The sequence below is a fragment of the Myotis brandtii genome, unplaced genomic scaffold (assembly GCF_000412655.1).
Source record: "Myotis brandtii unplaced genomic scaffold, ASM41265v1 scaffold8, whole genome shotgun sequence".
NCBI lineage: Eukaryota > Metazoa > Chordata > Mammalia > Chiroptera > Vespertilionidae > Myotis > Myotis brandtii.
The window spans coordinates 2,849,470-2,876,230 of NW_005371219.1; the positions used below are offsets into that span (position 1 = coordinate 2,849,470).

Here is a 26,761-nt window from a genome sequence, read left to right on the forward strand (position 1 = left end):
GTAAATTGTGCTGCTATGAACATAGGGGTGCATATATCCTTTCTGATTGGTGTTTCTAGTTTCTTGGGATATATTCCTAGAAGTGGGATCACTGGGTCAAATGGAAGTTCCATTTTTAGTTTTATGAGGAAACTCCATACTGTTCTCCACAGTGGCTGCACCAGTCTGCATTCCCACCAGGAATACCCCGAGGGTTCCTTTTTTATTGAGGAAATTTTTAAACTACTCCATGCCTCAGTGTTATCATTTGCAAAATAGAGTTAATAGAGTTAAGGTCAACCTAGCAGGGTTGCTATGAAGATTAAATTAAGTCATTAGTGGCAATGCTTTACATATTGTCTGATTTATAGTACACAACCAATCAAAACTATAATAATAATAAAACTATAATAATAACAAAGTCAGTAAAAGGCAGCTAGAATTTGAACTCACATCTACTCCTATTGCATCACACCCCAAGGAAGTGACATTCTATGAAAGTGAAATGTTGCTGTAGTAGCCGCATATCTACTTCTAATAACAGGAAAGAATAGTAACCAAAAGCTAGAATATAATTCTCTGGGGGACCTCCATTATTTACCTAGTCCAGAATTCTTAGAAGTTTAGAAAGCCACCAGGTGGCAGCACTTGAGCACCTGGATGCTGCTGGCTAGCAGTCTTGTAAACACTATTGTTCCAAACTAACCAAGGATGGGATTTAAAAGATTTCAGGTGAACATCTCAAATGCTGCACAAACTGCTACACCGTAAGATAATTTGCAGCTTCAGCATTAGATCATGTTATATTCCTTTTGCTGACATCAAACCAGGTTTTTGGTGTTTGCTGTGATCAAATGCAAGATCCACACAAAAATCAATGTGGAACAGGATATGTAGGTAGCAGTGTTTTATCTGCTTCCAAGAACTGAACAATTGTGCACTGCCCAGTAGTTGCATGCATTCCTTTAGTAATTAATTGTAATTAAGAATAAAATTTTAAAAAATAATTTTGTTAGGATACAAGTACATCTTAAGTTGTTTGCATTTAACCAAGTAATTAATAGGACTGTTAAGTATTCATTTTGGCTTAGGAGCTTTGTGAAAAATGTACTGAGACAGCGAGTGTGCCATGAACTGAGTAAGTGAGACCCTCTGTTATAATAGTTAAGAGCATAAAGTTTGGTGTAGGACACACCTGAGTCCTAACGTGACTCTGCCCTCTATGAGTTTGGACAATTTATTCAACTTTTTGAACCTCCTCATCTGAAGTGGAAATTATGCCAGTTCCTACTTCATAGGATTTTATAAGGACAAATTGAGTAAATTTACATCAAATATCTGCAGTGAGTTCTTAATAAATGTTAGCTTCAAGGTCCACTGGTGTACACATTCGCCAGTGCAGAAGCCCAGCCTTGCCACTTACCCCTGCCAACAGAGAACAATGCAGAAGCACGTTTAAGTGGCCAGATGCCATGCCAGTACTCCAGGTGAAGGGAGGGCGACCTGTTCCAGCACCTGAGATTTTTCACCGTCACTGTGTGTTGATGATTTTGAATCCTAATTTTGTTGATAATTGACAGTAAACTTTAATGTCCAATCTAATGCTTTTCCAAAAAGAAGCAGCTAGCTATCCATCCGAACACTGCTCTTCAAGGAAGACCTCCTAGAGGCCAAAAAAGAACAAAAATCAGATTTCTTATATCAAAAAAATGTGCCGCAATAGTTTTCTCTCCAACAGGAATAATTATTATTGATTTACAGTGTAATAGCAGCAAACAGCTTCGGTGATTGGTTAAATGTCTTCACTTCACTGGGGCCATTAATCAATCTCAGCAGCTATTTATTGCTTAGCAGACTACTATGCAATAAAGAAGAGCCTGAAATCAACTCCCACAGTAACTTTGACAGGCAGAAATTAATATTTAATGTTGCATTACAAGCAGAGTTGAGATCGGGTCTCCTTTGCTGTGCAGCTGGTCAGCTATAACCAGTGCAGCCAGCCCTCACCTGCAGAGGCTCCTGGCATACAATGGTTTCAAGCTATCGTGGACAGTCTGATTTGGCACTGATGTGGGTGTCCTGTATTCCATGAATCTGATGCCCACCCAAAGCATCCGCATAGAAACACATTGTATATCTAAGTTGTCTGAATGGTGATCATAATTTCTGCTATCACTGGGAACTCCATAAATCAGATTAATTTTTGGGGGGTGGGAAGTATCCCACTATATCTGTATCTGGTCATAGGCCAATCTAGTTGTAACAACCAAGAACAAAGTCCTTTATTATGGTTTGAGCGTCTCTTTTATATTCAGCTTCATTTTGCCACTATGATTCAAGATTTTAATAGTACTTGATTATATAGGGCAAGCAAATGGTGTGGATGGAACTGAGGAAGCTCAGCAAAATGTGATGGAAAAGAGAATAGGCCATTTCCCCTATCTTCCTTCTTTAAGTCCTTACCCCTTCCCCTCCTCAGCCTGCGAACAAATACATACAGTTGATTTGGTTAGTTTACCCCAGTGCATGCTATTTCTAATCATACAAATAATGGTCAAGAGTCATTAAATACATACTAGTATGTGTCAGGCATTGTTATTATCCTGATAATCATTTTATGATGTCAGTGAGATTATTAGCCACATTTTACAGATGGAGAAACTGAAGTTCAGAGATGTTTGGTAACTTACTAAAGATCACACAGTGAGCCAGGATTTGTTCAGAATTGAGTTTAATTGAGCCTGGGTTCTGAACTTCTGGACTTTCAAAGGGCATATCAAAGGATAGATGGCCTCAATGCTTCATGTGAAATGATCTGCAGGTCACATGTAACTCTTCTTAACTTCACATTAGTAAACAGGTCAGAGTATTTATTACCTTAGAATGTCAGAGCTTATCTCCATGCCTCAGTTCAAATATCAGTTGTGAAATCTTCAACATGAGACGATGATGAGTGGAACAGTCTCTTTGAGCATCAGTGGGAATATTTGCACTATCCATAGTGAACACTGAGGTGTGAAATTATAGTATTTATTCACTTACAGTAATCCATCTGAAACATCATATCCCACAAGAAGTTAAAGATTTAAAAGTTACTGATGAAATGTAAACTCCAGGTATCCTCTTCCTCTCAGATTTTATTTGATGGTAGCTACTTGGTACTTCGCATGTTGAGTCAGAGTTGAGCCATTTAAATGCAATTAATTGTAGATGAGTCTTCAGAATAGACCCCAATACTATATCCCTTATCATATGATCAAGCTATTAAGACTCTAACTGTGGAAATATTAATATAGAAGAAAATGTTGAATATAAGTTTCAACTTAGACACAAATGACTGATGGAAAAAAAACTAAATTTTGGGAGTGGCCTTTGAATATTTTCTACTTGGTCTATACCAGGGGTCCTCAAACTACGGCCCGCGGGCCACATGCAAATACAACTATTGTATTTGTTCCCGTTTTGTTTTTTTACTTCAAAATAAGATATGTGCAGTGTGCATAGGAATTTGTTCATAGTTTTTTTAAAACTATACTCCGGCCCTCCAACGGTCTGAGGGACAGTGAACTGGCCCCCTTTTTAAAAAGTTTGAGGACCCCTGGTCTATACCATATGTTCCTACAGAAATAAAGACATAAATACAGCCAAATGTCATTGCTTTAGGATTGTTAACCACCTGTTCCTATAATGGGTACCAAGGACAGGGAAGCTATCAGTCTTCCCCGGATCCTGGGCCAAAAATATTCAGTGTCCTCCAGTATTCATGTTAACAGAATGTCTTCTCTTTGTGTTCTGAAGATACCTGCCTTGTTTTATCCATCAGACTGTCAGTCTCTCCTTTTTTCTTTATTTTTCACATGGACCTGAATCAACCTTTTTTCAGCTACAGGTCATAACACATAAACTGCACACCCTGATTCACCAATACATCCAGTACTAGGTTACTCTGGCTGAACTGATTCTCTTCTTTGATAAATCTGAAGATTTGTGACACCAATGCTCTTACCTTACTGAGGGGCAGGAAGCAATCTTGGTGATTCCCACCAGGCTGCTGGGAGGATAGGGAAGCTTCAATAACTTAAAGTGATTTTCCCCTCTTCTTGTTTCAGGTTCAATGGATCCAAATGACTTCCTGAGGGAGGCTCAGATAATGAAGAACCTAAGACATCCAAAGCTTATCCAGCTTTATGCTGTTTGCACTTTAGAAGATCCAATTTATATTATTACAGAGTTGATGAGACATGGAAGTCTGCTAGAATATCTCCAAAGTAAGCTAAAGACTTAATAAAAGGAAAAAAGAGCGTAATTTCGTTTAGCAAGTCCTATAAATGTCAATTTAGCAAGCTTTCTATAACCCAAAGGATATTTACTATGTGTATATCGGTGAGAATGAATGTCTTCACATTGAATTGCCCACCAACTATTTAATAGGATATATACTGTGTACTCAAAGGAAGGAAAATATTTATGTAGTGGGAGAACAAAGTGTTCACAATAGACACATCGAAGTACTTAAATGTAATGTGGAAAATTGAAGAATAGATGTTTTGCATCATCCTTTGTTTCCTATAATAACTAATTGAACATTATCAGTCATGGACCAAGATTTTTCTATGGCTCAGAATTAGGGGATATAAAATATTTTCAGAGAAAGAGAGGGAGAAGTAGCCTCATTTCTTTTTCTTTGCCAGTGTTTGATTAAGTTGTAGTTGATGGTGTTTAAAATACTTTCACTGTTAGGCAATATTATAATTTTTGTACTAAAAAGCAGAAATATGCTATTGCTTTATTTTTACATCTGCTTCCTATAGTCAGAGAAGACTTAAGGGCATTGTAAAACTTGGATGTTTATTAATGAAAACTTTCATAAGAAACAATATAGTAAGCCTTAAAATGAGATGTTCAAAGTAGTTGAGATCAAGAACTGAGAGAATACAGTTGACTCTTGAACAATGTGTGGTTATGGTGCTGACCCCCCACACAATTGAAAATTCGTGTATAACTTTTGACCCCCTCGAAATTAATTATTATAATTATCCCTCAGTAGCCATAGAAGCTTGGTTTTAGGACCCCATGCAGACATAAGGATTCATGGATGCTTAAGTCCCCCATATAAAATGGCATAGATCAATGCATCCAGTTGGCCCTCTGCATCTGTGGGCTCCCAACTGCAGATCAAAAACAATACAGGTGTTTACTGGGAAACAACAACAAAAACCCAGGGACCTGTGCCGTTTAAACCCATGTTGTTCAAGGGTCAACTGTAATTCATTAAAAAAAGAATTTTCTATACTTTTCGAAATGTTAGAGTGGGATTGATATAATGTATAAAGAGGTAAAGGGAGATGAGGATAATATGATGAAGATAACAGAAAGATACAAGTATTCTCTTATTTCAGGTGAAGCTGGTAATATTAAGTTGCAAAACTAGATTAGAAGAACCAAGAACATAAGGCCTGTTAAATGCTATTACAAGCAAAAACATGCTAGCTCCCTTGAATAAATATATAAAATTTAACAGCATCAGAATATGTTGTGCACTATAGAAAGACTAAGTTTAACCAATGAACCCTTTTCCTTATTCCCAGGGACAAACATACGGGAGCCATTTTGGTTCATCGTTAACAAAAATACTTTGTCAAGGTCACTTATAACATTCACAGTGTTAAGTCTAACAGTCAATTTCTAGTCCTCAGACTAATTATCAGTACTTTCTTTGGTGGACACTATCTCCTCTGGAAGCACTTCCTTCAGGACACTTCACTCAATGGCTTTTCCTCCTATGCTTCTTGCTGGTTCTTCTCAACTTATATGATCTCTCTCATGTCTTCTCAAAATCTTAGAACTTTTCACAACTCTTTTGCTATATCCCTTGCTAATCCCAGCCAGTTGAATTATTTAGTAACATTTATGTATGAAAAATTCCCCAATATATATCTCTTCATTACTTCAGAATCATATATCCAACTGCCTTCTTAACTTCTCTACCTAACTGCAGTGTCAGTCTAAATAATGTAGGTATGATGCAGTAAGGAGCACCCTTCAAGTCCCACAGACTTAACAAGTGTTTCTTTTGCCTATGATACATGTACAAAATAGACTGACTGGTGCCTCAGCTCTTTTGATCACCTTGCCAGGGGCAGGGGATAGGACTAATCTTATTCTGGCTCTTAAAGTTTCTGACCCTGAGTGACAGAGGTGACTTTTCGTGTCCTCTTCACTTGGCCTAATCAAGTCAAATAGAGTAGGGGAGTGTGATTATCTAAGGTGTTTGAATGGAAACAAAAATAAATGTATGTGAACAGCCCTACTACCTATGTCTATTAGACATTTTTAAACATTTCCCAAACTGATCTTCTTGTATTATTCCCAGTAATCTGCTACTCTTGTGGTTTTTCTTTCTTTGACAATGTCAACAATTGGACCTAATATCTTGGACTCATTTCTACTTCTTCTCACATCCCATGTCTAACCAACCAGCAAATTCTATTGTCTTGCTTTCCAAATATGTCCAGAATATTACTACTTCTCAATATTCCCACTCTGGTCCAAGCCGTCATCAATTCTCTCCTGGGTTCTGCAGTAGCTTCTTAACTGGACTCCCTCTTTTGGTTCTTGAACCCTTCATCTCTTCTCAATATAGTAGCTGGAGAAATCCTGTTAAAATGTAAGTCAGATCATGTTCCTCCTCAGCTCAAAATTTTCAGTGACTCCTATTGGTTCTACTCTCTATAACCCATAACGTACTGAGTGACCTGGTTCTCCATTACCTCTCTGCCCACATCTCCCACAACTTGCCCCTTGTTCACTCTGTGTCAGCTACACTGCCCTCTTTGCTAATCTCCCAATCTTCCAGATGTGCTTTCTTTCAGGTGCTTCACACTTGCTGTTTTTTTAGATCTGAAATTGTTTCCCATTACCTATCCACATAGTCCACTTCCTTCCTTTCTGAAAATCTTCCTGAAAGATCTTCAGACATCCCCATTATGGTGAGTCCTTCACCGATCACCCTGTACATTCTAAAATTTAATCTCCCCCTATTGACTCTTTATATTCCTCTTTCCTGCTTTTTGTTTTTTTCATTTAGCTGTTAACTATACTGCATGACATTTATGTAGCTTATTTTTAGTATCTTCTAAAGTATAATTCCATGGGAGCAGAGACTTTTGTTTTAGTGCTAGAACAACTATAAATGGTGTGCACTACTTAATGTACAGACTGACTGAATGGATAAATTCATGGATAGATTAAGTTGGGGCTATTCTGAACCTAATAAGATTGACTTGGGGTCAAGCTTGTTTTGAGGCTCTTAGTATCAGCTTGAAAAGACCCACTTATTACCCTGCAGACTCCCTTGGCATTGAGAATTTCTGTGGCTTGTTAATGTGTCTTACTCGGGGCTAAGCATGAACCCTGTTGGCACATGAGGTCAAGTTTACCAAGGCTGCCATTCACCAGGCTAGTTAACAGCAAGGAGGAGTAGTGAAGATATGCTTATTATAGACAATCCCTTCCCAATCAAGAGGACTTAAATTCGACATGTGATCTTATAATGAAATTTCTACTCTTAAATAGCCTATAATGATAAATATTAAGATGAGAGACTCCTGAGTGCAGGAACATAATTGAAAATATTTTCTTGCTACAGATGCAAATTGTCACATGTCTGTGAACCTTTATATCAGTTTTGACATCTGGCCATTTTATTTGAAGTGTGTTCTGAGGTTGAGTTAGGCAGTTCTAGGCCACTACACTTTTTCAGGGTAGGAAATTTGTTATTACTCAATTTCCTTCTCTATTGTGCCTGTCAGTGAAAACCTTTTTATGTCCACTGTAATAGGATTAGATGTTGTATTTGATAGTTGAAATAACATACGCATTTTTCTATAGAGCCATCTTTATAATCCCTAAGCTTAGCTGAATATTTTTTGCAATAAATTTCTCCAAAATGGGAGAGGCTTGTCAAAAGACTTCAGCATTGAGGATAATTGATGCAGGTATTTCTTACTGGAATTTTGAAGAGGATAACTATCTGCATTATTTTCTAGTTTAGTTGGGCTTGTTTTTCTTTCCAATAATACTTATAGATCTGACATATGTTAGGTTGTTTTCTTAAAAAAATAAATCAAATCTTAGCACGTTGCTCATCATTTCATTGACAGTTCACTTAAGTGGACTGAAGGAGACAGGAATGTTTTCACTGAGATATCCTTTAACTGAATACAACTATATAACTTGTTGCTGTTTGTGTGAATGGAAGTTTCTCTGGAGTCCCTGACTTTAGGGTGCTCAAGAGGGATGTCACCATGTCCTCAGCTCCCATCCAGCCCTCAACCCCTTATACTCCATCTCCAGTGAAACAGCTTTTCCTGCCACCAAAGTCACCAATGACTCCCCTAGTTATTATATTTAGTCCCTATCTTGCTGGACTTATTTGTAGACTTTGACAATGGTGGTGACTCTTTTTCGCACTCTAAATGTTGCTGTTTCTCATGTTGCTTTCAAGCAATTTTTTTTATTTTTAATGTTTCACTTTTAATGTTTAACTCTCGCTCATGAACTGTGACTGTTAAATCATTATCTCTAGCTGCCTGCTCTCCCCAGAACTCTAAACTGATCTGCTTGTTTTCTTTTAGGCCTTTAAATTTGGATAATCCACATGCACCTCTAGCTTTGCAAATGCTAAACTCTTTAATTCTGATTAGGCAGTAGCAATGATAACAAGAATAGGTGGGGTTTACTGAGTTCTTTCTAGGTGCCAGGCATGGTTTTAAGTGCTTTACATGTCTTAACTCATTTTAATTCTCATCTTAACAACAGTTATCGCTATGTAGATGAGAGATGAGGCATAGGAGTGTGAAGCAGCTTACCCATGGGCAGGACAGAAATGTGAGGTAGAGCCCTCATCCAAATTCTGGCACTCTGGCTTCACACCAGTCTTTTAAACCCCTGCACTATAGTTGCCTCTCAAGTCAGGAGCTGTGCCTAAGACTCTGGACCATGAATCCCACACATTTTTCACAATATTTGGCTTATTCAGTTAGGGATAATGATGGTTTAGATTTATATGACAGTTTGTAAATTATTCAGAAAGCTGAACACATCTACTAAGAGTGTGGCAGCAAAATACTACCCAGGGATGGCTGGTCCCATTTCACAAAGTCATCACAAAATAACACCAACCTCTATTAGTGATCAAACTGACCCTACTACATGAATTTCCTCTATTTAGTAGTACAGACCTTGAGCAGTAGGAGAAACAAGGTCTATTAAAGGGATGCCCAATGACAGGCTAAAAAAGGGAAATTACAAAACGTATCAAACGGAATGGAGTGCAAGTGTAATATATACATTTTATAACTACTGGTAGACCCTTCATTTCTGTTAGTGAGCTAGTTCTTGAGTACAATGTGATGGAAGAATGAGAGCTTTTCATCAGCCTAGCCATTCAAATTAGCATCGTTTTACAGGTTCAAAGACTAAAACAAACTATGCAATATTTGAAAGACATCCTGAGGTGACCAAGTAACAATTTCCATGAGGAGATGAGACAGTGATGTGAGGTATGGAAAATGGCAAAACTTGGACTCTTTCAGATATTTATAGCTGCTTGGATCATGTGATATTATTGTTTCTTTCTCTGTGTAACACTCATTCAGGGAAGAGCAGACTGCAGCCTTGGATTGCGTTTGGATTCTGAAAATTATTGCCTTATTAACCCGTTACAGGAAACAAAAACTTTTATGTGATTATATATATTTTTGCTCAACAGATCAGTGCTATGGTACTTAATCCCATGGAGAGCTCATTTCATCACGATTCTCAGAATTTACTTCAATAGTTTAAATGTTTCCCAAAATAAATCTTTTCTCTTATTGCCTAGATGATGGTGGATCAAAAATCAATCTGACTCAACAGGTAGACATGGCAACACAAGTTGCCTCTGGAATGGCCTATCTGGAGTCCCAGAACTACATCCATAGAGACCTGGCTGCCAGAAATGTCCTTGTGGGTGAACATAATATCTACAAAGTGGCAGATTTTGGACTTGCAAGAGTTTTTAAGGTGAATTTGCTTTTGTTTTAATTAGTTTTTTTGTAATGGGTCAAAATCCTAACAGACCAGTAGACTAATAGATTTACTGTTATTCTTTTTTAAAAAAATACTCACCTGAGGAGTGAGGATATTTTTTCCATTGATTTTTAGAGAGAGTGGAAGGGAGGTGGTAGGAGAGAGAGAGAGAGAGAGAGAGAGAGAGAGAGAGATAGAGAGAGATAGAGAAGCATTGATTGGTTGGTTCCCGCTCATGCTGAACCTGGGTCAGGGATTGAACCTGCAACCGAGGACTGGAAATCGACCTTTCAACCCTTCGGTCTGTGGGCTGATGCTCTAACCACCGAGCAACCAGCCAGGGATGTTATTCTTTAAGACAATGTTTCTCCAAGTTTCTCTGTGGTCCATAGAACACTTTAATAGCCTAGGGCAGTGATGGCGAACCTATGACACGCGTGTCAGAGGTGACACGCGAACTCATTTTTTTGGTTGATTTTTCTTTGTTAAATGGCATTTAAATATATAAAATAAATATCAAAAATATAAATCTTTGTTTTATTATGGTTGCAAATATCAAAAAATTTCTATATGTGATACGGCACCAGAGTTAAGTTAGGGTTTTTCAAAATGCTGACATGCCGAGCTCAAAAGGTTCACCATCACTGGCCTAGGGCCTTACAGACAAACTACCTCCTGTTTATAATTCTTCACCAAGGAGAAAGAAATAGAGGAAATAATGATTAACCAGATGGGAGAGTATATAATTAAGTTTGTAGTTGAATTAATGATCTATTTTTCAGTACTGGTAGCCTTTGTCTGCCTCTATTTCCCTTATTAAGAGCAGCACACTTGGTACAGTTACCTGACCTACTTTTGCTCACTTTATGCCAGAGTAATATTCACGCTGCCAGCAATCATGGGCTTTTTAATTCCTTGTCCAAAAGACATTGATATAGACTATATACTATTCAGTGTTGTTTTTCTTCTCCTCCTTCTCCTTCTCCTTCTCCTTCTCCTTCTCCTTCTCCTTCTCCTTCTCCTTCTCCTTCTCCTTCTCCTTCTCCTTCTCCTTCTCCTTCTCCTTCTCCTTCTCCTTCTCCTTCTCCTTCTCCTTCTCCTTCTCCTTCTCCTTCTCCTTCTCCTTCTCCTTCTCCTTCTCCTTCTCCTTCTCCTTCTCCTTCTCCTTCTCCTTCTCCTTCTCCTTCTCCTTCTCCTTCTCCTTCTCCTTCTCCTTCTCCTTCTCCTTCTCCTTCTCCTTCTCCTTCTCCTTCTCCTTCTCCTTCTCCTTCTCCTTCTCCTTCTCCTTCTCCTTCTCCTTCTCCTTCTCCTTCTCCTTCTCCTTCTCCTTCTCCTTCTCCTTCTCCTTCTCCTTCTCCTTCTCCTTCTCCTTCTCCTTCTCCTTCTCCTTCTCCTTCTCCTTCTCCTTCTCCTTCTCCTTCTCCTTCTCCTTCTCCTTCTCCTTCTCCTTCTCCTTCTCCTTCTCCTTCTCCTTCTCCTTCTCCTTCTCCTTCTCCTTCTCCTTCTCCTTCTCCTTCTCCTTCTCCTTCTCCTTCTCCTTCTCCTTCTCCTTCTCCTTCTCCTTCTCCTTCTCCTTCTCCTTCTCCTTCTCCTTCTCCTTCTCCTTCTCCTTCTCCTTCTCCTTCTCCTTCTCCTTCTCCTTCTCCTTCTCCTTCTCCTTCTCCTTCTCCTTCTCCTTCTCCTTCTCCTTCTCCTTCTCCTTCTCCTTCTCCTTCTCCTTCTCCTTCTCCTTCTCCTTCTCCTTCTCCTTCTCCTTCTCCTTCTCCTTCTCCTTCTCCTTCTCCTTCTCCTTCTCCTTCTCCTTCTCCTTCTCCTTCTCCTTCTCCTTCTCCTTCTCCTTCTCCTTCTCCTTCTCCTTCTCCTTCTCCTTCTCCTTCTCCTTCTCCTTCTCCTTCTCCTTCTCCTTCTCCTTCTCCTTCTCCTTCTCCTTCTCCTTCTCCTTCTCCTTCTCCTTCTCCTTCTCCTTCTCCTTCTCCTTCTCCTTCTCCTTCTCCTTCTCCTTCTCCTTCTCCTTCTCCTTCTCCTTCTCCTTCTCCTTCTCCTTCTCCTTCTCCTTCTCCTTCTCCTTCTCTGCCTCCTGCATGCCCCACACTGGGGATCGAGCCCGCAATCCGGGCATATGCCCCGACCAGGAATTGAACCGTGACCTACTGGTTCATAGGTCGATGCTCAACCATTGAATTATGCCAACCAGGCTAGGTGATTTTCTCTAAATTTAATTTTTTATTTCTACATTGTACCCTAAAATTATGGGTGTAGGGCATGAAACATTATAAATAAATGATTCTCTTTTGATCTTCATGAATTCATCATTTCTTTTTGTAAATTAATTAGAATCCCAGTGAGTTGATATATTAATTTAATTCATTTGGGTCCCACTTTTCAGTGTTAGAACGTGGTTATATGGTAATTATCAAAGTCAATTGCCCTTTAATGCCAGCAGTAAATAATAAACAGACAGCCTTTGCTTTAATTTTTTAAAAAGAATTTGCTAAAGACAAGATGTAAAGCCAGTATTATCACACACAAATTCTCCCATATGCAGTAGAATGCTTTCAGTGCTATTTTGAGCACACAGTAGGGTTTCAAGTATTATTTTATTAATAACTTCTTACAGATTTTTTTTAGACTTGTATCTCAGCTTTGGAATTTGCTACTATGCTCATTTTGAATCTTTTCCCTCTAAATTTTAATGCGAAGCAGGTTATAGATGAATGAGGGTGGCAAAAATATACATCACTTTAACTTAGCTTGATTTCTTAATGCGTTACCAGGTAGATAATGAAGACATTTATGAAGCTACACATGAAATAAAGCTGCCAGTGAAGTGGACTGCACCTGAAGCCATTCGTACTAATAGGTTCAGCATTAAGTCCGATGTGTGGTCATTTGGAATCCTTCTTTTTGAAATCATTACTTATGGCCAACCACCTTATAGTGGTGAGTAATTAATTCTGAAGTAGGCCTTTTTGCTGCAGATCACTTACTTAGCTGTGACTTGAACAGCTTCACCCAGACTCAGAGGGCAGAGTGGTGAGGATGTCCACATCACCTGTCTCTGGGAGCATAAGAGGTAAAATCTGATGATGATGATTTGCATTAATGATGTGGTTTATTGCCTCCTCCTCCTTTGCTCTTGAATTGCAGTCTTATAGACATTACTTGCCACAGGAATTAGTTTAACCTCTGCAGCCTGGGAAGGGGATGGTAGACCTCATATCTTCACCGCCAAGGAAATCAATTTGCTTTGTAATCTAGAGAGTGTAAGTGTCCCTTAACTTAATAATCTTATCTTTAACTTGTTTTATTTTTGTTGTTGATTTCATTCTACGTTTTTAGGAATGACAGGTGCTCAGGTAATCCAGAGGTTGCTTCATGACTATAGACTCCCTCAACCATCTAACTGTCCACTGTCATTCTACATGATCATGTTGGAGTGCTGGGATGCAGAGCCTAGGAACCGGCCAACATTTGAGGAACTGTATTTGAAACTTGAGGACTATTTTGAAGAAGACTCCTCATATTCAGATACAAATAGCTTTGTAAGATGAACAGTAAAGAAGAGAATCAAATAATGAAGTAGAAATGAAGTTCAACCATCAGTCCAGAAATACAACCTTATTAACCAGCTGCAAAATGAGTTTATCATGACATACTCAAGTGAAAGGTCAATTTGGCCATGTATTATACAAAAAAAAAATTACTTGCACATTTTATTGACTGGACAACACTACAGGACAGTCTAAGATGGCCTATCATTTTCTCACTGCCTGAAAAAAATCAAACACACTAAACGAAGTTATTTTTCTTTTTAAAAGATACTTACATTTCTATTTATTGTTTGAAATGCCGATCAACAGGATCAACAAATGATAGTCAATTTTTACTCAGTGACTGTTGTAGCATTTTCCTGTTTACTGATTAAAGTGGTTATTCATTATTCGTCAGATTGCTGAATCCCATCAGACTGTTATTATGAAGGAATTTGATTGCTTTGCTGCACAGCAGGACCCGTGCTTTGAGGTTTTTTTCCTCTTTTTAAATATCCTGCAACTACAATGATGGTAAAGCCATGTTAAATGACTTGATTGTACTTGGAGTAATTGCCCATATTTTTTCCTGTGCATAAAAAATGAAGCAGCTGTTGAGAAAAAGAATTAAAATTTCTCTCATTTTGTAGAAGGAAATGATGGAATTTTCTATACCTCAGTATGTGTCATCTGAGAATCATCTACATTAGTTTTAATCTCTTAATGTTAAGAATCAAATTGCAAAGCTGATGAGTTATTATCTGTGGGAATATGCAAGAAACATCTAATAGCCTGAATATCTGAGAAGTAAGTATCAAAATAGTTTAGAAAAACAAGAGGAGAGCCGTAGGATTGCCATGGCCTACAATTTCGGAAGAATTAAAAAAAAAAGTTACCTTTGACCTATAGACCAGAGTTTAAAATTGACTACAAAACAGGTCAAGCTCTGAATAATATCTGACTTTGGTTATGAAACTATATTTTTGTCTGGTAAGACAAGAGGGTTTTCAATCATCTTAAATGTGCATTCACTTTGGTAAGAATATTACTATCTTCTTAAGCAATGGGTGTATTAAATTTTGTTCCCCATTAGGTGGTTTGGGACAGTTCTAAAAGGTAGTTGCAAAATCAAATGCATATTCAAAGATTTTCTAATGTAAAGATTAATATGAACAAAACAAGCCGGGAGAAAACAGAAGTGTATTCTGTCACTTTTTTTTTAAAGGGGAAGAAGAACACATCAAATAGTTACAGAAACCCCAATTCAAAGTGGATTAAACAATCAGTAAACTTGTAAATTTTCTAACTGGAACACAGGAGGTAGGGACGACTCTCAGCAGAATGCCATTAGCTGCAGTTCAATGATCTTAACTAAAACCCAAGTCCTTTCCCACTCTTCCCTCTGCCACCAGCATTGTCCGAATTCTCACAGTCACGGGTTGCTGCCAGTAGCAGCTAAAGCTCCCTGTTCTCTTCTCATTTGGTAAGAAAGTGGGAAACTGCTATCTCTGCATTTTCATCTTACATAAGAAGCATTCCTTTTCTGTCCAGACAAATTGGGGTCATATGTCCAGCCCTGGACCAATAATAGGCTTAATGTGAATGTTAAGTGCCAGTTAGTTGGAAATGTGGTCATCTTTTCTGGAGTCAAGTTGGGAGGTTAGCTTATCTGAATAAAATTAGAAAATATTAGATGCTGGATATTATTAATTAAAGAGAAAATTCCCTGAGAACTTTATATAGAAACTCAAATTTTTCTTAAACTAAAGTGGGTCATGTGGAGTTAACTATTATAGATCCCCTTGATGCTTTTATGAAGAGAAATTATTTGTAAAATAAGGTAACCACTGATATTTTTAATCAGTTGACTATGTATAGGACAAGTTCAATTATTTAAAGTCATCCTGTCTAATTGTGAACAATGAAATACTATATAACTTATCTTTTTGTAGCAGCTAATAATAAGAATACATTTTTTAGTAAGATCTGATTTTTTAAATATATAAAGATGATCCTTTCTTGTTTCAATACCACCTGAAACCCATTTAACTTTCTACATTTGATTCTTGGAGATGTTTATGTTCACGGTTCTGTCCAAGCAATGTATTATTCCTGTTTTTACCTGATTGATCGTGGAGAAAAATAATGGATTCAGTTATGAGAAGCAGTAATAGATTTTTTTAAAAACTGACATAAATTTCTTTTTCTGTATAGAATAAAAGGATCAGGAAAAGATAAGTTGAATTTTCCTACAATGAAGCCAGCTCTTGTTAAATTTACCACCCATAAATTGTAGCAAAGCACTTTCTATGTAATGTTTTATTTATGTGATTCAGTTACTTGGAGGTGGTGGTGAGGGATGTGAGTACATAATTTCAATATGGTATTTCAAATATCTTTTGACAAAAACCTAAGAATTCTTGTAATAGGAAAAATTTCAGATTCCGTTAAACCTCTTTTAAGAAGGTTAGGAAGGAAATAGGTTTACCTTACATAAGGTCAAACGAGGCGCAGGCACAGAGTGGACTCCTAATAGTTGTGGGACCTGAATATTGTGTCATTGAAAAACAAGGGTAAAGTCAAAGTGACCAGCAATCTCCAAACTGGGTTGGAGAATGGGTGTTATAACAATGTTATGGTCATAAGGAAACCCCTCTAATGTGTGGAAATAATTATTGTGTGAAATGATTAATGTGTGAAATGTTTGCTGGGTGAAGACCCCAATACTCTGTAACTTCCAAAATGTGGTGAATGCTCCACTATCTTGATATGAATGCCCTAAGCCCTTAAAACATAAACACCCTGCTCCTAGCACAAGGCACACCGTCTGGCCCACACTGATAAGACACAAGTTGTTTACCACCGTCTGTATAAGCAACAGATTTTCTTCAGTGGACATCTCCTGCCTGATGAGAGGAGGACTCCATGTCACTCCGTGAGACAAGCCCCTGATTGACTGCTCTGTTGTGCGAGCCTGAACCAACTGTGGCCACCTGTCTGTCTCCATCTTTGTCGTCGTCTTTTGGTGTGCATCGCCGGGTGGCCTTTGCTGGAGCCTAGGACCCACTAGGAATAGGTAAATAAACCCTGAGTGATTGCACACTAATTCTGTCTTGTGTGTTCTTGTGTTCCAGTTTGGCTCAGCTGTCTAGACATTGAAGTACCAGGGGATAGGCCGTTATTGCTGACTCCTGGTCACCTGTGTTTGTCCCACTAAGTCTAGACAGATAATTAATTAATTGGGGCATAATTGGGACAATGGGACTGCTTGAAGGACACCAAAGAACACATCATGAAGGAAATATCAGGCTTGGTCCATTCATAACATCTACCTATAACATGTGTCTGCATGGTGATCACATGGTCTGTCTGAGCCTTAAGTGACCCATACTCTTTTGATTCTCTGATGACCCAAAGGGAACCATTGCCATTGGAAAGATGCCATTCTGTCACCCAGCTGGAGCTTCCTGGAAGAAGCAGGGTCCAGATGGTGATCCATGGCTTTGCCAAGCATATGCTCTACCTGTAGTAATGTTTTCTATGGTCTAGTTGAACATATGGTTTCTAGACCTGACAGCCTGGTGGGTAATGTGCCTGTAGTAACTTTTCAGGATTTTTTGAAAAGATATATTATGTGAACCAGAGTGGTGGTAATTTAGACATTTACTTAAATTGTGTCACTGTATTCATCCATTGAGGAAAGCTACTCTTAAAAAGAGTAGATGAGGTTTGTATACATGAGTATTGGAATTGCCTGTGGGCTCGTCTGGAAATGTTTAGTTTTTATATTTCCCAGCATCATTACAGAGAAGTTTTGGTCTAAAATCTTCAACATGATTAAAATTAAAAAAAATAAAATCTTCAACATGATTAAAAAGTTCAGTGTCATAGGAAAATAAAGAAAGCTTGGAAGTTTGGTGGAGAATACTTACACATCTTTTAAATCCATGACCCCAACAATATTTTAATTTTCATAGCCATTCTTTCACTGCCTATATTGCCCCATTATATTCCTTTAGAGTTTTCCTTTTTTATATTAAGGGTGTGATAGCAAATCTTTTAAATTATTTAATACATTAAGAAATATTAAGAAATAAACTGGAGAATAAAAAAGGTATGCAAACTCTGAATTTCAAAATCTTTAACCAGCTTAGCTTCAATCTGTACTCAGATGGTACTATTCACATAGGAGTTCTAAGATTAAGTCATAAGGAATGAGACATCCAATTATTTCCATTTACTCTTCTTGCCTGGGTTTATCCATTGGTCATCTAAAGAAACAGACTTCATGTAATGTCTTTTTTATCCTCATGGAAAATAATCCGCTCTTTCAGAAAAGGGTAGCAAACATCAAACATGCCTTAAGTATCTCATATGTGTATTGTTGTGCAGGGGTCTCAAGTCATATACCATAATAACCACAAAATCATAGGGAAAAATGGTTAAAAGCAACTAAAATTGATCGGTTTGGAAGAAGTTAAACATTTTCTAGTAATAACTTCCTGAAATTTAAAAATGGAGGCTTTGATTGCACTATTTGTGAAACATAAAGTAGCTTATTAACCAAATTATGTTTAAAGTATATGGCCCACATGTTTTTCAGAATAAAATATATTATAGCTTTTTTAAAAACTATTTTTAAATCTTTTTAAAATATACATTTAATTATAAATTCAAACAGTGAGAAACAAAGCCAATTAGCTAGATTAGTATACTTTGAAGTTACACAGTGAGATTTTTGTCTCTAAAATATGTATTTCTATATTGCACCCTTTAATAATACTTATTGTATTACTGTATGCAATAATTGTATAATTACATGTGAAAATATATTACATATGATTAATTATATGTAGCAAAAAAGGATTTAAAAAAACCCTCTTTTAATTGTGCCACTTGTTATAATGCTATTACTTACCATGGCTCAAATGCAACTATAATTTTCAAAATGTTTTCTATTTCTGGGTTCTTTACAATACTCAGAAAAGGACTTTTCCTGAAAATATATTTTACCCTAAGAGTTCTATCTTTATTCACATGGAATTTGTTCATCATGCTAGTTATCTCAGACTACCCTCCGATTCCCCAAACCATCTAGAAGTCCTCCCATTTTATCTCCTCACATCTCAGAATAGGGCTCTACCAACATCTAATGCATCCCATTGGCTCTGTTCTTCCTCTGTCTTGGAATGGGTAGTCTTCCAGGCTGGTATGTTGGGTGGGATGAACTGCATGGCTGATGACTGTATATTAAAGCTTTGGATTTTAAAACTCAAGAGACAAGAATTTGACTGTTGTTTATCTATTTTGTACTGTAATAATCACCCCTTTAGATGCCTCATGGTCTGGTAGCCTGATGTGGGGGAACCAAAGCATAACAAAATATCTGGGGAAAATCAATGAATATCTGAAAATATCCAATCACACATGGAAATTAAACAAAAATTACACAAATAATTACTTAACTATGTTTGTGTTGAGTGTTACTAGTGTAAAGAAGAAATATGGGATGCTATGGGAGTGCTATAATGAGTACCCATAACCAGGTCCAGGGAGTTGAGAGAAATGCAGAAAGTAATGTTTAACTGTGGTCTGAAGGAAGAGAAAGTGTTCACTAGCTCCTGGGAGATGATAGGCACAGCAAAGACAAAGACTCTGCATTGACAACGAGCATGGCACCACTGAAGAACTGAAAGAAAATCAGTTTTCCTGCTGTGTATGGAGCGAGGAGGAAAGGTACAAGTTAGGGTGGGCTGGGCAAGCCCTGTCTCAATCATGGGGATTGTGTAGTAATATTCTAAATCCTAATGGGCAGATATAGAAAGCTTTTAAACTGGTAGCATGACCTGATTTGAATTTTTGAAATATTATTTTCACTAATATATGGAGAATGGATATGAGGAGACAATTTACTAGAAGGACCAATTGTCAGGGGGAGAGATGATGGTCAGGTGAATGGAGGGCAGAAGACAGAGAAAACAATAAACACGTGTGAGACTTTTGGAGGTGGAATGAGCAGCACCTGATCACTATTTGGCTCTGTGGGTATGGAATAGTTAGGTATCAAGGATGACTTCACATGTCCTCTAGGAGCAACAAAATATGGAACGACAAGGAAGAAGCAGGTAAGGGGGATGGCGATCCTAGGAGCTAGTTAGCGGGTTAATTATGAAACATCCAACTTGAGATGTTAATTAAGGGGTTGTATATTTGTACCTGGAGCTCGGAAAAAAAGTGTGAAGCCAACCGTAAGGTAAGGAAGAGTTTGCGTAAGAAAACCACGTGAGGGAAGGAGACCACTGAGGGAGAGAGTGGAGAATGAGAAACATTTGCCTCTGAAGAGATGAGGCATTAAAAGTTAGGTGGAGAAGACGAAGCCAGAGAAGGGGTGGGAAGTCAGGAGAGCAAAAGTTTTCCACTAGCTTTTGGCAACATGGTAGCCCTTTGGATGTGCACTTTCACTGGAGAAGTGGGATCGACAGAGAAACTGAGGTGGACTGAGGCACAAGCCAAAGGTGAGTGGGTGCAGCATCTATGGCCCTGGTGGCTTTTCCCATATGTGGTTGTGAATATAAGAGAAGACAGGCAGAAACTAATAGTGACTGTGGGATTCAGAGCGGAGTGTGTGTGTTCCTAAAACTCAGAGAGACTAGATCTTGTTTGAAAGCTGTCAGTATGGTTGTTGGAAGTTATTTCAGCAAGAGCAGAGAACATAGGGTAGGAACATTTTGCGACTCGCATACTGAAAGAATAACTGCTGTTCTGCTTATTGAATGTGTATGGATTTTAAAATATGGATATTTAGTTGTTAAACAAAATATCATTGTTTTAGGGGGATTAAAGCCAGGAATGTAGCAAAAACTTATTTTGGACTAATACACCTCTTATTGCAGGACCATTTATTTTGTTTATGGTTTACTTTCTTACCTGTTTTCCCAAGGTTGATCTTGTTTGCTACTATTCTGTGTGTAGATTGGTAGCTTTTCTTTAGAAATGTGTTGCCTGGCAGGTGTGGCTCAGTTGATTGAGCAGCGTCCCAGGCATTGATCTCCAGGGGCTTGCAGGAGGCAGCCAGTCAATGTTTCTCTCTCTCCCTTTTTCTGTTTCTAAAATCAATAAAAACATACTTTCTTAAAAAATGAAGTCTTATCTGGATTATAGAAACAGGAATAAAAAGGAAAAATTCAAGTAATTCTGAATAAAATATCAATTAATTTTCCTTGAATATGGGTGTCAGGTCTAATTGTTTAAAATGAAATAATATGGCTCATTGCAGATGAATGATGAAACCCATTTAAGAGCATGCTAGAATAGTGCCAAGGAGGTGGTAAGAAGCTGAAGTTTTAATATTTCAGGAGGAATACATTTGAACCACCACGAAGAATATAATTATAAGAAAAAATAAGAGGGGAAAAAGGAAAATAAATCAAAAAAAGCAAGTCTATTTTAAGAAAATGTATCTTCAAAGTCTTAGGAGAAATGTTTTTAGGAGATAAAGAAATCTGGTTAATCAATTTATGCATAATGCAGAAACATTCTTATTTGACTTTAAAATATCCTTAGTTCAACCCTTAAGTTGTAAGACCTGAGTCAGACGGAAGTGATTTTGCAATAAAATCTTTCTTGGGCATTATCTTCATCAATCTATTTTCACAGAAGGACAGACTGTTAGAGCTGGTAGGAACCTTGGAGATTATATAGTCAGTCTCTCAGGAATTCCTCCCCTTCTTTTGGAGCAAAACTCAGAAGCCAAAATAATAAAAAGCAAGAGATATTTAGTCATTTGAGAGATTTTCTTTTCAAATAAAACTGCTTGTTAGACTCTTTAAATCCTTGCAGAATTGTTTGCAAATCTTCAAGAAAAGGCTTGGCATAAATAAGATTGCCTCAAGCTAATTGTCTTTTCCTTGTATTTTAGAGAAACTTATGGCACTTAATTTAGAGGATGGCAAAGAGAAAATTCAAGACTTGATTTTGTGGCTGAACATTAAAAATATTTTAAAGCATGCAAGATGTGCAATGCTGTGCAAATAGGAATGCCTGTAATGAAGACATTGATTATAGATTACAATACAATACTCCAGTTTTAGAGAAATTCAAAATTGCATAGTTCACTTCTCACTGAATCCTAATTATCTATGTAATATTGAGTGCTCCTTACCAAAGTATAGCTAAGGGCACATAGCTCTCATGAATGTTGCTATTTTTGATATATGGATATATATGTATTTTTATAATGCACACTGAATATCTTCCCATATACCCAATTATATTTCAAAAGAACTGAAAAACTTTTTATATATCTTTGCTTGCTTTCTTTGGTTATTCACTCTTTTAACAAAGAAGTATGAATAGACGTCTGTATAATTAATTCATTAAAATTATAGGCATTTAGATTGTTATTAATAGAAAAAATTAAAACATTTTCAATACTAACTCAAAAACTGACAACTAATCATAGTTCATTTTTTCAATCATAGGATAGTTATTATTATACCAATGAAAAGTTGTGCAATTTCTTCCCACTGTGCTTTAGAATTTTTAGTTCAGTGAAACTGATATGTTGTTTGTGGCATTAATTCTACTTAATTTGGAACCTTAGAATAATTTTATTTTCTCTTATTAAATTTTAATGCATTTTCAGCATAAACTTTAAATATATTAATATCTCAAATATTGATTTTCTGTTAACATGTTAAGGCTATCTAAATCACATTGATACTTTTTGGTGGATCTGAAAACCAGTTGATCTGTACATTATTATCTGTTCAATATTATGATTTAAAGTTAATTTGTTGACTAAAGAATATTTATATCTTTCAGGTTTATTCTATTATGATAATTAGGTTTCTAATACTGTGAAGAAGACTTAGAAAGATTTATTTAATGATACAATTATATTTTCTTTTTCATTTTTGACATCACTTGGTTATATTCTGACTGTCTCTTACATAGTGAGAAGATTTTAATAAAGGACAGCATTACTTGGTTAATACTGGAAAAATATCAATGGAAGGTTGACTTTACATTTTGTTGGTCTTATTGTTTTGGGGGTAAGATGGATGAAAAAGTATAGAATGTTAGAATCCTGGGATAGTTCTGACAGACTGCTGTGCTAAGAAAATTTCGCCTTTGGGCCCATTTAAGAGAACACTCGATTTACCTACAGAGTAAGCTTTAAGAGACATGATTATAACTACTAAGTAGTTCCAGGAAAAGGGTGAATGTTCTCTGAGGGATTTAGGATTTTTCTTCTTTATGCATCCTACAGGGGTTGTCCTATTCTTCCTACTTCATAGTCCGTATGTGTGGCAGAGGGTGGGAATGAGAGCACAGGAAAAATATAAAAAGAGAACTAGAAAGAAGAAAAATGTAGGTAAGCAGCAAGATGGTGAGCTAGTCTGAGAAAATGAGTTCTTCCCTCTTGAGACTACATGGTCAGATTTATAGCCTCTATTTCAGTCTTAGCTAGAGATTTACTGATAGATCTTTGCCAAGTTAAATCACTTAATTCTATAAGCCTTTATTTTGCTCTTGGTAAAATATTATTGTTAGTATTTATGAATTGCAATGAGGGTTTCATAAACATAAAGCCATGAATATTTCATGAAGATCTTGAGATATTTGGAGCTAAGTATGTGTTAGCAAAGACAGCCGACTCTCAAATAGCACTCAATGGGGTATGTGTGGAGAACTTAGTTCTGGACTGCTATCCCCTTGCCACATCATATATTTCTGAGCTGTCTCCCTTCACAAGTTAGTCAGGGTGTAGTTAAGGAAAGCAATCTAATTTAATTTTAAGTTGGCAATCAATCTCCTGCTATGAAGGTTGAAATATAAGGCGGTAGGGGAGTGGTAAAGGAGGAACTGCTTTGAGCTTTCATTCAATCAACAGTCCAACACTTATTTAGCATCTGTTCCTTGTAGGGATCAGGTTAGAGCTTGGGAATAAGAATATGAATAATAGAGGAGGCCCTGTGTGGTTACATGATAAGGCTTTGGATCTAGACTCACTGGATCTGAATTCTAGATTTAGTTACTGGTTGTCAGCCTTGAGCATGTTACTTAATCTCTTACTTGTTACCTGTTTCCTTATGTGAAAAATAAGAGACTACAGACTTGTTTTTAGAATCAAGTGAGAAAAACAATTAAAAAAATTTAAACAGTACCTGGCATATGGCTATATACACGCAATACATATTAACTATGAAGATCCAGTCTTTGTCCTCTAAGACAGTCAGTCATCTATGGGGAATATTGAAAAGTAACTAATGACTTTAGCATAGTGTATGTAGCAAGTATTTTTACCCAGACATACATAGGCTCTTATGTCTTAGGAGACACACTGAAATCAGACAGTACGAAGAGGATGTCAATATCAGGTTTTGAAGGGAAATTGCATGCTAAATCGAGGAACCTCTATTCTGGACTGAAAAAATATTGTATACAATGTATAGGCTTCTAGTCTGAATTTCAGGCTCAAGAGATCTATGTGCCAGAAGTTCTAATTAGGGTTTTCTACCCGTGACCCCTCTCTTAAGACATGAAAGAACTTAGTTTCACATTTTTAGCTTTTAACCTTTTTAGTCTATCAAATATTTAGTTTAGTTCATAGGGATCCCTTTTCTCATCAAAAATTTAAAAGTTAGTTTTATGTTTAATATATTTTTATCTACCTTCATTAGCTATATTTCTCAAATTATTATACTTTCTGAATTTTATTGCTCTTTTAAAATTTAATCTATTTCTTTAGAGAATTTCTTGGCCTTCATAAAATATGTTTACTTGCCTCATTTTTCCCCTTCAAATCTGGCATGTAATGTGGAAGAGAAAGTGCTGATTTAGGAGAGCCAGTTCTAGGGTAGTAAATGCAGCAGAATGGGGCTTGGTAGAGAGAACTCAGTATGTGGAGGAGGCCTGTTTCCTAACTCCATTATCTTGAGCTGACCAATCACTCTACCTGATTTTTAAAATTTTCTAAAATAGGAGAATCACATGGAAGAGCAAATATGGAAGTGACTGACACACAGAAAGTTCTGAACAATACAAGTTGAATCTAGTTCATGCTCATGAACAGACTACCCTTGCAGTTTGCGATGGTTTCCTTGTCCTAGATAGAGCTAGCCTCACATCATGGGTGACCAACTTTTAGCATAGTGTGGGCACATAGTAGGCGATCAATACATATTACCTGCTTGAATAAATGAAAGTGAGACAAACCTCCACAACTAAAATGACAGCTTTTGGCTTCTCAGCAGATGGTGAGTTAAACATTCCTTGGAGGGAATACTAAAGACGCTGTCATTTGCTTATAACCAGATCCGCTGGGCTGGTGTAACTTTCTGTCTCCAGTTAAGACATCAGAGTAAATGTGAAGAATGTAGCCTGAAAGCCAAATCAAAAGACGATCTCCATTAGTCATCCACTCACAGCTCTATTTCTACAAAATAATCAGATGGTGTTGAATCTTCCTTTGAAATCTTTCCTACAGGGAAGGACAGGATAGAGTTCCTGACTCATCCTTTAGAATACCTGCTTCCGGGGTAAATAAAAACATATGGATTAAATTCATTTTCCTTCAGGACTGAATATTTTGAGGAATCTTTATCTCCATTCCCTGCCCGTAATGTGAAATCAAAGAAGTTACCTGTGGTTGGAATCAATAGAGACAGAATTTAGTGTGAAGATGGATCATCTCACTTACATAAGCTAGATGAAAGAAGAAATCTTGTTGTCTCAAATTTCATCCATGCTAAGAATAAAATTAAGTACACATGAAGCCTGCTATTGATGTCAGGATAGGAAATAGTCTGTAAAATGTTAAACTGAGAAGTTTCCACACTATGAGCTGCTTCTATAGGCAGACCTTCCTGAACCATAAAGGAAATTTTCAGGTCAAACACATTTATTATTTTAACCTAATTCAGTTACCCTCAGGCTAAATTTTCACTCAAGGTCTGAGGATGATTCACTATTAATTCTTCCCCATTTCAGGGATGGATGTTGTAGAGCAAGTTAAGTGATCATTCATTCATTTTTCAATCAAGATCTATGTATTGAGTGCTTTTTTATGTGCCAGGTATTTTCTAGGCTTTGAGGATAATGGGGCAAACAAAACAGACCAAGTTTCTGCACCATATTCTAAGGGTGATTCATCCCTTAGCCTTACCCTGACCCAGTATTCCTGCCTGAGTCCTGCACTTTCTACAAGCAAAGGGACAATACCATGGGCATGTAAAGGTGAAATGGAGCTGAAATGTTTGTAATTATGTAGTTAATCTTCTAAGTTCTAAAAGACTCTAAATGTCTATTTATACTGCTGTGTGGCTGAGTTTTATCTCAAACCAAATTCCAAGGCCTTCATTGTTTCAAGCCGGTCTCAACATCCCTATGCCTAGAAAACACACTTGACACTCCCATCTTCTGGTTAAATAAAGATTACCAGATTTTTTTTCATCCTAAAAAAATTCCAGATACATTTATGAAATGATCTAAGTGCCTATGGTTATTATTTTTGCAAAAAAAATGTAATGCTTCAAAGCTTAGATTATCATAGTTTATATTAAGGGAACTACTGTAGGGCACTGTTGGCAAGTTATAGGTCTTATAAAAGAGAAACTAAAATACCAACCCCGGTGATGTCTGGACAAGCATTTCACTCAGTTCTACTGTGAGGATGGATCTAGCTGAGTTTTTTCAATTGCAGTGTTTGTGTGGTTCTAACCACCACCACAACAAACCTCTGTGATCTTTTAAACATCTAATCAGCAGGCCTAAGCTGAGAAGGGCCTTATGAAACTTCTTGCTGCCAAACAACTTAGAGCCTATCTTGGATTGTGAATCTCCAACACTTTGCGGACGCCCCCCGTATGGGGATTATACTCTAGACAGCAATTGTGCTGCATAGGTATGTGTGACTCTCCTCGAATTACTCAGTGTACAGCCCACTCCATCTCCCAGTAGAGATGTGTCTCTTTAAAATCTTTAGGTTTAAAATTGACCTTCTTTTGTCTGTTATGTTTTTCATCCCTCAACTTTTCTGACTTCTCTGATAAAGCAGGATATTTAGATATTTGTTTAATTCACCCTTCCCCAAGTTTGTTTTTAAAACTAGTGAGACTCATTTGCTTAACCATATAGTGATCACTATCAAATGATCTTCCCTTTTTATTATATTTACC

The 26,761-nt window shown here is 37.2% G+C and overlaps 1 protein-coding gene and 1 long non-coding RNA gene across 2 annotated transcripts in view; both read left to right on the forward strand.

Moving 5' to 3' along the window:
* Positions 1-14,486, forward strand: part of FRK (fyn-related Src family tyrosine kinase) — an 87,902-nt gene extending 73,416 nt beyond the window's left edge. The window contains exons 5-8 of the mRNA XM_005883722.2: positions 4,089-4,247; positions 9,863-10,044; positions 12,825-12,990; positions 13,390-14,486. Of these exons, the coding sequence (XP_005883784.1) occupies positions 4,089-4,247; positions 9,863-10,044; positions 12,825-12,990; positions 13,390-13,601 (719 nt within the window). The 3' untranslated portion in view covers positions 13,602-14,486. The remainder of the gene's footprint in view (positions 1-4,088; positions 4,248-9,862; positions 10,045-12,824; positions 12,991-13,389) is intronic.
* Positions 14,487-15,584: 1,098 nt separating this feature from the next.
* Positions 15,585-26,761, forward strand: part of LOC106724346 — a 70,554-nt gene continuing 59,377 nt past the window's right edge. The window contains exon 1 of the long non-coding RNA XR_001360106.1: positions 15,585-16,656. This is a non-coding gene — a long non-coding RNA (uncharacterized LOC106724346). The remainder of the gene's footprint in view (positions 16,657-26,761) is intronic.